General features: G+C 48.6%; 1 protein-coding gene across 1 annotated transcript in view; it reads right to left on the reverse strand.

Annotated features, from left to right (window-relative positions):
- PIEZO2 (piezo type mechanosensitive ion channel component 2) overlaps positions 1-12,362 on the reverse strand; it is a 148,754-nt gene that overhangs the window by 66,953 nt on the left and 69,439 nt on the right. Inside the window, exons 16-21 of the mRNA XM_067699726.1 lie at positions 11,967-12,160; positions 10,243-10,403; positions 2,829-3,005; positions 2,424-2,549; positions 833-1,033; positions 48-252 (exon numbers count right to left, since the gene is read on the reverse strand). Of these exons, the coding sequence (XP_067555827.1) occupies positions 48-252; positions 833-1,033; positions 2,424-2,549; positions 2,829-3,005; positions 10,243-10,403; positions 11,967-12,160 (1,064 nt within the window). The remainder of the gene's footprint in view (positions 1-47; positions 253-832; positions 1,034-2,423; positions 2,550-2,828; positions 3,006-10,242; positions 10,404-11,966; positions 12,161-12,362) is intronic.

A 12,362-nucleotide genomic window follows, 5' to 3' on the forward strand; every position in this document is an offset into this window, starting at 1 on the left:
CCTTGTCCCCACTGTCCCTGAGCAGGCTCCCGGTGGGGGGCATTCACCTCGGCACGGGGCGGGAGGGATGCCGATGCAGATGAAGTACTGGAAGGTGATGACGCAGGCCAGGAAGCAACAGTACTTGGGCCAGATCTCCGCGATGGCTTTCCTTCGGCGCCGGTACAAGACGGCAATCAGCCAGCAGGCATGAATCATGGCGTAGAAATCCATCCGCTGTCCGATCACATTAACTGACATGAGGAAGCAGGTCTGTGTAAGGATGAAAAGAAGCAGAGAGTCGGCTCCACGGGGAAGGGGAGTGGTGTCAGCGGCCCACCCCGAGCGGGCGGTGGAGACCTGCATTCCTGGGGCCGGGTCCCTGCAGGTGTTCACCTGCGCTGCCTCTTTGGGGTGTTTGCATCACGAAGACAGAAAAACTGACCAGGTCACTCTCAGTAAGAACCACTTCAAATGGCGGAGGGAATTACCGTTATGATCTCGCCATGAAACGTCACTGTTCCAAGTACATTCCATCGAGGGCAGGCCTGCCACACCATTCAGGTCAAAACAATGCATTTTGGCTAAGGTTACACATCCGGAAGGCACAAAACAGACATCCACACATCTGTAAGACCAGAGATCCCGAGAGGCCATGTCCACTGCCACAGAGCAGGGGCCTGGCACCAGGTCCTGGAGACTTTCAACCAGGCCAGGCTAACCCTTCAGTAAGGCTCCTCCCGGATCCTGAGGGGACAGAGACGTGCCACAAAGCCCCAGTGGACACCTGGCCAAAAGCAGCCACTGGAATTTTCACAGGAAAGAAAGAAAACAGGTCAGCAAGGAAACTCACCTCCAGACCAAACTTGTAGAAGAAGTAATTGATGAAGTACTTGGCACAATTGACAAGTCCATCATCCAGGTGGAGTCTCGTAATGTCGTGAAAGATGGTTTTAGACACGGGGGCTGTGAGGTTGTTCCGACCGCGATAATACTCCTGATGGCGGTAGATGGTGACCTCAAAGGCCAGAATGGCCAGCATCAGGAGGTTGTTCTGGAAAGCAAGTAAACTGCATGTGATGCCACGTGGTCATTTAAACAATCCCCACGAGATACCATCTCGTTCCATTCTGGGTGTCTAAAAGAACAGTGCATGATCAAATCCCACCTCTATAAAATACAGTCTTGAATTCAATGCTCATTTTCCCTGTTTTATGGGAACGAGGGTGGAGTTATCTCCAATATGCAAATCAGGCTAATTTCCATGATAACAGGATTTGGAACCTCTACACCAAAGACAGGTGATGGTCATGCCTGTTCCTGAAAAAGTACACACTGAACCTGGAAGCCTTGTCCAGTTACTTTGGGAGGGTCGTCCAACCTTCTTTGCGACTGAAAGTGAGAAACCCTTGTACAGTGTCCTACAAGGACCCCAGGAGACAGACTGAACTGCCGAGTGGGACTGGCATTAGAGGGGGGATTTTTGAACACCTCTGAAAGCTGGCTAGAGAGAGCAGTAGGTGGAAAAATACGCTGATTATACCACAGAATAATAATAGTGATGATAATAATTATTAATAAAATAGGTAACACTTATGTGCCAGACACTATTCTAATCCCCCTTTTCAACTATAAGTTTGTTTTATCTTTACAACAGCTCTCAATGGTAGATATCATTCATACCTTACAAATGATACCTGCCATATGAGAAAAAAACTAGAAAGCTACACCAAGCAAAGTGAGATGCTGAGCGCACTTTCAGATTCTGGGAGTTGAGTACAAAGGTTTTAAGTGCATTGTCAGCAAAATCCATCAAAGTAAAATGCTCAGATTATCCATCAGAATAAAATGTGAATAATCTGAACTATATTGCTTTCCTTATGTTTGTTACAACTACTTGCAATCAAAATTCCCTTTTCAGAGATATGCTCTTTTTATCTGGCTACCTCTAAACATAACATACGCCCTTGGTTAAATTTGTAGAATTTAGATAGCAAACATTTCTTGTAACGTGACACCTACTTCTCAGAAACGATCACTGCTGACCATTTGGTATAATTTACTCAGTATTTTTTCTTTGTGTCTAAAAGACTTCATCCTATGTATGGTGTTTGGAAGTTTGCTTTTCTTTTCAACGTTACAGTATATTTTGGACATCTTTCAGTGTCTGATAGTGTCAATCTACCTCTGTCTTTGAGTGGTTTTATAATGTTCCAGTGAATATACTTGTCATACGTTATTCAATGGATCTCAGACTACTCGATCGATTTCTTTTCAGCATAATGCAATACTGATTTTAATGTTCAGTTGTCTGTTTCGAAGGTGACTGCAAACGCCATGTAAGAGGATGAGGCCCCTATCAAAGCTGAAGTTAGCATCTCCTGGGAAAGGGCTCCAGACATTAACTTGGCAGACACACAAACTTAGGGTGACAAGGGCTTTACCCTCAGGTAGACAAGCAAAGGAGAGGACTTCCTCAGGCCGACCCACTCTGCTGGGTCAATGGGGGCGCTGTAGAGCAGAGACTTGTTCAGCTGCTGCAGGGGTATATTCGTTTGGTTTTCATTTGGCTGAAAAGAAGAGAAAGGGGAGTAAGAAATGGCCTCATGGATTAGCAGAGTTCAGAGTAGTCTCCCTCAGCTACAGTTGGGGGGAGAGAAGACCCACTTCACGGGGGAAATCTCAGCATCAGAAGAGATGGGGGGCCAGAATGCCTCCAACCTGCTGAGCTGCTGAAGGCCAGACAGGATGTTCTGGGGATGTGTGTCCCCCAGTATCTGCATCCCTTCCCTGAAGGCCAGGCAAAGAGATGCCCCCCCTGCCCCACCAACCCCATGTCTGAGGCTCACCAAGGAACAGTTGACAGAAAAGTTTTCAGGCTTAATGGTCTGCAGCTGGTACAACATTTTGCAGACAATGATCACACATGTCCAGACAGTGCAGACACTTGAAGCCAGGCGGCGGAGCTTGGCGTACGGCAGAGCAAAAGCCCAAGAAATCAAAAATACATAGTTGAACAGAGACACCTGAAAACAGAAAATCAGAAATGGGGACAAAAATACGCAACACGGCACAACATCTACAAAACCTGGCAACCTGATTGATCCTGTTCTGCTGAGTTCAGCAAAGGCTGATTGAGTTCCTTGCATGGGCAAGGCATGGCCCTGAATGTTAAGACACATGCCTTGTAGGTAGACAGGTGTATAACCAGGTGATGTCAAATAACGTAGCAGCGGCAAACTACACGGATGAACAGGCTCCTGTGAGAACACCCACAGGGGGTCCTTGGCCCAATCTGGAGCTTCAGGAACATCTCCTGGCAGAGATGACTCCTGAGCTGTGCGTTGAAGGATGCAGGAAGTCAGCCAGGCCAGGAAAGGTGAGAAGTGCATTTCAGGTAAAGGATATACAAGCAAAGGCAGCAAAGCATGAAGTAGCATGATAGGAGCAGGTGACCCCAAACAGCTGGAGATTTTGGACTCAACAGCGGTGAACAGCAGCAGAAAGGGAGGCTGGACATGCATCTGGGAGCCACATTTTGATGGACCCTTTACAACCATGTACATGAACCCCTCCTGCAGAAAGCAGAGAGTGCTGAAGGGCTTTCCACTGGGAAACCCTAGGGAAATATTGCATTTTATTTAGATAGTGTAGCTGAGGAATGCAGGTGCATCAGTGGGGTTGGGCCAGAGGTCAGGGGACCAGCTCACACCCACTGCAGTTGTCCAGGAGAACAATGACAGGGGCCCAAACTGGGGTAGTGGGGCAGACACGGGGAGGAGTCGGGGGTCTGAGGCGGGAAGTAAAATTAGCAGGATTTGAAGACTGATTAGCTTTGAGTGGTTTGGGGGGCGAGGGAGGAAGTGTGGGAGATGCCTCCCAGCTTCAGGCTTGGGAGCCAGAGCCCTGAGAGGATGGCAGTCCCCAACCGAGACAGGATCTGGGGTGGGGGCAGGTGTAAAGCAGGAAGGCAATGACTTCAACTTGCTTTGAGACCATGAGTGTGTTTTTCCATCAGGTTAGATGCCCACTCATTTCTAACCTTTCTTCAGAGCTTGCAGTTCATTGAACAGTACAGAAGCACTGCCATCTTATTCAGTCATGGAAAATCCTCACTTATTCTGAATATCGTTAAAATAATATCCGACTCTTGTTAAACTGATATCATAGAAACATTTAGTATGATCGGGTAGAAATAACCACAAGAATGCAATTGATAAAACTGAACAGGTACCAAGTGCCAAGCACTCAGAGAGGTATGGTTACCTGTTGGGCTTACAAAGCTATACAACAAGGAGTGTGGAGACACCAAGACAATATTAATTCTGCAGTTTGTTACCTACGACTCTTCTACTTAACTACTTGTCACTGTCCAAGGCATGGAACCTCTCTGAGAGTCAAGTGTTGAAACAGTACAGCAGTAGGAGCTGCTTACAGAATTGAGGATGAAAGAAATATTGTCCAAGGAAGTGCCCTGTAAACTACAGTCACAAACATAACAAATAACAAAAGTTACATTTTAGCAAGATATTCTGACTGGCCGGCCGACGGGGGCCGACTCCTCCTCCGTCATCAGCAAGTGTCCTGCTAATTGGGGTGCTAAAAAGCAAATCCTATTCAAGCTCCCATAAAATTAAGTCTATTTGTTAATTTTTTTATTATGTATTTAAGGCATTGAGTACAAAAACAGTACGATGAATTGACATAGGACTTTTAATCTTTTGAGTAATAGAAAAAGATGATACCTTTTATTAAGTTAATTAACGAATTAGGTTCACGGTCATACATCTCGTGCAGCTCCCTGACCTCAAGAAACACCCAGGTAGTGCAAGTGAGAACTGCAACAGACAGCCACGACACCTGATGGCGGGGGTGCGCTGAGCCGAGTTGTGGGTGTTGATGCCACCGCTGAACATCTAATCCAGGGTTAGAGAGGATGGCCCAGAGGGCGTTAGATCTGAACTGAGGCCGGGGGTACAAACAGGAGCTGGCCAGACAGAGGAATTGCAGGTGTCAGCCCACACAGGTGAGGGGAGCGTGGGGTGACCATCCTCGGAGCCGCAGGTGGTCCATCTTGAGAGCAGTGGGCTCTGAGTCCATTCAGAGGACTCGGCAGCCCACCCGGCAGTTCAAGTGTCTAGGGCAGGAAATGGTGATGTGGTACAGGGCCAGATCAAGTGACTGTGAGGATGAGAGAGAGCTTTGAAAGTTTTCGAGAAGAGGATGAACACGATCCTAGTTACAGACTGGAAAGAAGACCCTGGCCACACAATGGAATACGTATTGGAAGGAGAAAGGATTAGAGCAATTTGGGGAATTGGTCAGAGGATAGTTGCCTTTCATATCCACGGGCTCCCCATCCTGGGGTACAGAGGGCCAGCTGTAATCTCAAAGGGGGCTGAGGGAGAGGTGGTGGGCTCAGCTGTAGAGATATTTCGTGGAAGGGGCTTTGGGACACTCAAGAATGAGGTCCAGTTGTCCCTTGGAGATACGGGTCTGGAGTTTAAAGAGAGGACGGGTTTGAAGGTACAGATGTCCGCTCATTGTATGGAGATGACACGTGGAGCACAGGAGCTCCTGACACAGCTGCCGAAAGTCTGGAGTCAGTAGAGGGGGCTGCAGATGGAGCCTGCAGGCCCCTGAGAGAAGCTGGTGGGGAGAGGGGACGGGGACCATGAGTGAGACAGAGGAAAGGCCAGGAAGTGTTCGGATTTGGAAAACAACGGTGGGGAGAGCTTCAAGGATAAGGAAATGGTCACCAGGATCCAACGACCTGGAGAATCAAGTTAAATAAGGACTGAAAAGCTCTGTCACGTGGGCGGTTTTGTTTCTTATGTTTTTTAAAAAAATTTAATTTTAATTTTATTTTTTTGTGGTACGAAGGCCTCTCACTGTTGTGGCCTCTCCCGTTGCGGAGCACAGGCTCCGGACGTGCAGGCTCAGCGGCCATGGCTCACGGGCCCAGCCGCTCCGCGGCACGTGGGATCTTCCCGGACCGGGGCACGAACCCGTGTCCCCTGCATCGGCAGGCGGACTCTCAGCCACTGCGCCACCAGGGAAGCCCTCTTATCATTTTACAAACAGGAAAACGGGGACTCAGAGAAGTGTGGTGCTTCATTCAATGCAATCATGGTTGACAAAGGTCTCCTCATGTCCCCGATGATAAAAATCTCATGGAACATACATTTTAAAAAAATGACAGATATCTAGGCCCCCACCAATATCCAACGAGTCAGAATTTCTAGGGAAATAGCTGGTCAGCCATGTATACAACAAGCAGTCAGACAACCCTTATTACGCTTGCCCATCCCCGGTCCCCCTCCCTCAGAGCCCCCTCTGCTTCAATGTCACCTCCACGGGGCCACCTCGGCATGACATCCCCCTCCTGAGCACCCAGAGGCTCCTCCCCCATCAGCAGTGGCAGTGACTTTGGTTTTATTTACCAGCCGCTACCGTCAGACTGCAAGCTGAGGGAGGAAACGTGTCTGCCATGCTTTTTTGTCAGCACCTAGCACCATATAACCATTCAATTTATTGTAATTTACTGTAAGTCCATAATAAAGGCTAAATGCATGCTTAGTGAGAGTGAAAATAATAATAATAATGAAGCATCAACTGATATCTGGGGAAAATCTCAAACTTGCACAGTTATTGTATTTACTTCCTTCAGTCAGTAAACATTTACGGAGCTTCTGCACTGGCCAGGCCCTGTGGGACACGCTAAAGATACTTGAAGAAGTGAGGACCGGCCCCTCCTCCAAGAATAACGTGATCTCACAGAGCTCACCAGGAACCTTTTGAAATTAGCACAGCTGCGTATAAAACAAGGAGAAGACAATGGTAAAAATTTAGGTCTTTCCAAAATGGTGTCGCTCTGAGTAAGAGATGCAGAAGGGTTTCTGTAATGAATTCTTTCCCATGGTCTCCCTCCTCAGACGTCCATGAAGATAACCTGGGGCAAGTTTCATATTTGTGGGGGGAATGGCCCCGTAAGCTTGTGAAAACCAGCACCCTTGCTGGTGGCCTTGGATAACGATGGTTTGAATGCAAGGCACATGTGTGGCCACATATCTTGAAGATTTAACTGGGGATGTGGACTTTGTTCTCATCTTGTCATTTACTGATGGGCTTTTTTTGAGAAAGGATTTTTTTGTATTAATCAAAATTAATAAGCTACGGACAGCAAATATACGCAGCAAATGTCATTGCTGATGGACTGCTCCTGTGGGGATGAGTGGAGCCTTCAAAGCAGAAGAGGCCCCTACGGGCAGAGGTGAGCACCTCAGAACGCACAAGCCCGGGGAGGCCGTTCTCAGGTGAGCGGTGCCCCTAGATGGTGCAAACTTCAGCCACATCCACGCTGGGCTGGCACATGGCTCCTTATGAGAACTACATGCAAGAGGCAGCGTCTATCTCTCCTCCCACCTGTAGTCAGTGCAGAGAGATGTTAAATCCAAGTGTCATGAGAACCCAAGTTGGAGCAGGTCAGTGTGACATTGCAAAACGAGGTTCTGGCCAAAAGTGTACAAATTTCCAGTCGACGGGAAACCATGTAGAGATCTGCCAATGGGTCCAGGAGGACACAAATGGGTCAAAACGGTGAAGACGACAGGAGGGCGTGTGAAGGGGATTCTCTGTAGGGCGGTGCTTCTGTCTGTCCCTCGACCCTGAGATGGTGAGGGTAGAAGGAGATGCCAATTCTCTACAAAAGTCCTGAGGGAGGTGCTCCAAGCAGGACCCCTCAGCAGTCTCAGTGTGTGCACCTTGGAGTTGGTGACAGGGTTGGGGCACAGATGTCCAATGTCACCCGGAAAATCCAGCAGCAAGGAGAGAGAGGATGCTTCAGTGACAGTGCAGGGTCATTGCTTCATTGGGACCCATGTCCAGAGGCAGAGCGGGGACCCCGTGCCTACTGCTCCAGGGCTGTTGTGGACATGCACGTGGGGCTGTTCGAACACAGCTCAGGGGAGCGCCCACAAGGCTGTGGGTCCAAGAGGAGTGGGTGCTGGAAACCACGGGCTGGGTGACGGCCCCAGAGCTGCAGCTGGAGCCATCACAGAAGAGCCTCCGGGAGGAAAAGGGTAGATTTGATCATCCTCAGCCCAGTGTGAGGCCATCCTAGGACAGTACAAGTCAGATCAGAATATCCCACATCCCCGCCACCCCTGCCCAAGTCCATAACACCAGTCAGTTCATTGGAGCAGGGAGGCGGTGAGGGAGGTGAGTGTGAGAAAGAAAGAAGCGGCTGGAAGAGGACATGTTTCCACTGGGTGAGAGACCAGAGTTTGCTTCTTCTCCGTGGCTAGACAACTCTGATTAACGAACTGAGATCTTGCTTGCTATTCAAGGTAGCCACAGGGCTTTCCATTACCTGAGGATGATCAGAATGTGTCGTGCATTCGGGGCACGGAGAAAAGTTCAGTTGTTCTTACAATGATGCCTTGTGTTCTGATGGCTCAGCGCTCCCATGACATTAATAAGAATCAGCTGTGAACACGGTGATGGTGCCCAGGGACCAAGTCAGTGCAGAGAGGGGAGGCCTCAGAGTCACTGACCCCCAGGACCACGTGGTGACTCACCCTTCAGGTGGAGTGACCTCCCCAGACACACTTGGGGGTCAAACCATCCTACAGCACCAGGATTCCAGCAGTGCCAGCAGTGGGAGGAGAAAAATGTCTCCGATTCGTGAGTCTCTTAACGTGTTTTATAGTTATAGGTGAGAGAGATGGGATCAGGAATGAAAATTTTGGAAGTCTGTGCAATATGTGAAATGTAGGGGAGGAACTGGTCGCATGCCACCAGAGGCCGTTTTTCTAACGGTGCAAGAGGGTGAAGAGACCGTAATCCTTTATTTACGTGACAGCTTATTAATAACGCATTCTCAAGACTCAACAGGATGATTGGAAATTATATGTATATATGTCTGCTTTTCATTTAGGATTTATGAGAAAGTGGTGTCATTTAACCCTCTCTTTCTTTCTCCTTCTGGACTCACCAGGATGGATTCAGAGAGTGGGTCTCCCATGCCCTACTCACACTAATTTCTCTTTCATTAAAAGCCCACTCCCATCATTCAATTGTCTTACGATGCCCCCGCACCCACTCTGCCACACATCAGAAATCATCTGCACACCAGACTTGGTTAATTCAGAAACGGACTTTGTTCATTTTTAGCCACAGGCTTCCCCTGATCCTTTTTCATTGTTCTTTAATATTCCGACCCTCAAATTCTGTCTGAATTGGTCAATTCACCTGTAAAGTTAAAATGCTTTAACTTTTTTATTCTCAATTACTATATATATTAGGCTACATTTTAGTTCTAATCAATGTATAGACTTGGTTACTTAACGACGGAGCATGTGTCATTTTCTGCCACAAATCTCACGGGGACAGTGGTTCCTGTTTTGTCCCCACCTGGCCCTGACTACCCACCCACTTCAGATGGTTTGTATGAAAAGGGAGAAAGTCCCAGTTTAGACTGGAGAGCTCACAGTAAGGTTTACCCCTTAGTTACCTACTCGTGAAACATTTGGGGTTCATAGTACTGTAGTTGTAATATTATATTATTACTTAACTTTTTAAAAATTATAGGCAGTCTTTCCTGACCTAATGTTTAGAGGGCAAAGACTCTTTGAGTTGTCACTAACTCAAAAAGAGTCCAGGGAAGTTAGAAATACGTGAAAATTATCTGTTGAAGAAATTGAAAGAAAGCTAACTTCTCACAGTAAACACCAAACCATTGTTGGCTGAATGATGACTCTTCTCTTTTCAGGTAAGAAAACAGAAGTGCTATTACAATGTTGAAAGACTTTGTGCTTCATCTCAGAAACTCCAATCGTGAACAGGCTGAGCTCTAAGAAAGATTCTATCACATTTTGGAACCTGCGTTTCCTTGGTAGCATGTACCGGAATGTTATTGTTTTCCCCAAAGAGAATTTATGGAGGTGGATTCCCACGCGCGTAGTGCAGAAAAGCATCCTGTCTCATACCCTTCACTAAAGACTAGATGAAAATCAGGAACCTCTGTGATAGGACCACACTGTTGAGGGACTAAGCCGGGGGCTCTTTCTGCCCTGAGATCGCTCCCTCTTCTCAGAATAGCTGTGCTGTGGTTTTCTGTGTGTCAAGTGTATGTGCCTGTCTCACACCTTGGTGTCCTGACGTCGTGGGAAATCACCCTTAAAAAATCAGGGACAGTTGACCAAGGAAAGTGGCGATGGGACCTGGTTCGGTTTGGCCTGAGGATAAACAGGCGTCACTTGCCTCTTTCACGGACACCCAGATGATGTAGGAGGAGACGATCTTGATGATGTGAAGCTCCAGGATCCACCACAGGAACGTCTGCAGCTGGTGGAAACACTCCAGGAACTTCAGGAACAGCACCGTGAGGCGGTCTATCACCAGGTGCCACTTGTTCCTCAGATCTGCAGGGCAGGGAATGTGCCCGAGGGCACGAAAAGGGCTTGTGTGTGCGATTACAGTTGAAAGCCTACCTTGTATCATTCCCATGGGAACTGCAAGATCACAGGAGTGGATGAATTTTTTCTAAGACACCCCGACCTGGAGGAAGGTGGCCCAAGAATCCCACGTCCGGTGATGACTTTGACGTCACACGCCGAGAATGAACGAAGGACAGGCTGCTTTCGCCCACCTCTTCATTAAATTTGTGCAAAAAAGGATTTTGACCTTGTTTACTCTTAGGGCTGAGCTATGATTCCTTGATTTCCCCCGAATATTAAGTAGCTGAGCTCCCTCTTCATGACATTTTTTTTTGCCAAAACAGTGGTTCCTTAAGCGCCAGTCTCCTTGCCGGGGCTTAACTAGGGGGTGGGCAAAGCCCACCAGCCGCCCTGGACGAGCCCACCCCTGTCACAGCGGAGGATGGACCTGAGAGGCTGAACGACTGAGTCACACTTCACCAAGTGCGGTGCTCAGACTCATTCCAGTCATAATTTTTAATCAAATTCGTCATTTTCTACCTTCCACCTTGTGCTAGGGAATAACATTTTGCAGACTAGGGTCATGCTTCTGCCTAGAAGGTGGTCTGTCCCAGTTAATCTGAACAAAAGTCCTCACAGGACTGTTTCACGCAATCAGCCTGTCCCTGCCTCTGCAGACAGAAGCTCACGGCCCCAGGCAGATAACACCCAGGGTCTCTGTACGTAGTTTCCTGACCTGGCTGGGGTGTCTGCAACAGGTAATATACTTGGTTCTGAAAGTTTAAGGAAGGTTTTAGTTAGTGTGAAAATGTTTATTTACAGAGCGACTCGGGTGACTCACTACAAGATTGAGGTCACACCTGGGCACAGTTTCGAGGCTACAGGGGCAAGTAAAGAGGAAGCTGCAGCCCAGTTTTTGGTGAGATGTTATTGTAAAGCTCAAACCTGCCTTTAAGTATAAAACACAACCTAGTCCTGAGCCCGTGGTCCCCAGAGCTTGGTTTCCTTCACCTGAGGAAGGCACATCGCTCAGATACGGAGGGAGCATTTCTGGGCCTCTCCTCGGGTTTCTGCGACGAGTGGGCGAAGGGGCCAGTTTGTGGGGAGCTTGTCTTTGGGAGGGATCTTCCTCCCGGTGCTGCCTTTTATCTTCTACTTTGTAAAGCACAGAGCACCAGGAAAAACAAGGGCAGCATCTCAGCATCACAGCCTCAGAATGTCACCTCCCCCACCAAAGGCTGTGATCTCTGGTTCCTCCATGCTTCCTGGGAACTAACAGACTAAACGAAACTGGGCAGGACCCTGCAGGACCCAGACAACCAGCCATCTGCCATCTTCCTCTAAGTCAGAATTACAGGGAAATCCTTGGGGCAGTTGGAACAGGAAAACTATGACTACAGCAACCAAAAGACCACACCCTGGTCTCTAGTTCACTGCCTGGGTCGAGCGTATACTCGTTTTATGCACTTGGAGCAAGCCAGTGTTTCATTCCCTCCGTCTGGGAGCCGGCATCTTCTGAGCAGCTCCTGGGGCGGGCGGGTGGCTTACCTGACGTCTCTTCCTCCTCCTCGTCGTCCTCTTCCTCACTGTCCTTGCCGAGCTCGCCCTTCTTGGCCTTTGCAGGGCATCCCCCCGGCTTCTCCTCCCCAGGTCCCGCCAGCTGCTTGGCTTCCGCCACCTCCAAGCTGGCGGTCGGCTTCATCATGGCGAGGTCCGGAAGGCTTCCCTCGGGGTGGGCCAGTCTGTGGGCAGAGAGCAGCCGAATCGGGGAGGGAAGGCTTCCGGGGGATGCGAGTGAGGGGCCCGTGAAGGAGGATAAACAAAACGGAAGTCACTACACAGCCTGGCATGTGGGCTTGTTAGCATCTGGTCGCTTTTTATTTCTTAAAGCTCTTTCTAACAACGAACTGTAAACTCAGGTTTGGTTAGCTCTTCCAATTCAGG

Source organism: Pseudorca crassidens, chromosome 12, assembly GCF_039906515.1.
Source record: "Pseudorca crassidens isolate mPseCra1 chromosome 12, mPseCra1.hap1, whole genome shotgun sequence".
NCBI classification, from domain to species: domain Eukaryota; kingdom Metazoa; phylum Chordata; class Mammalia; order Artiodactyla; family Delphinidae; genus Pseudorca; species Pseudorca crassidens.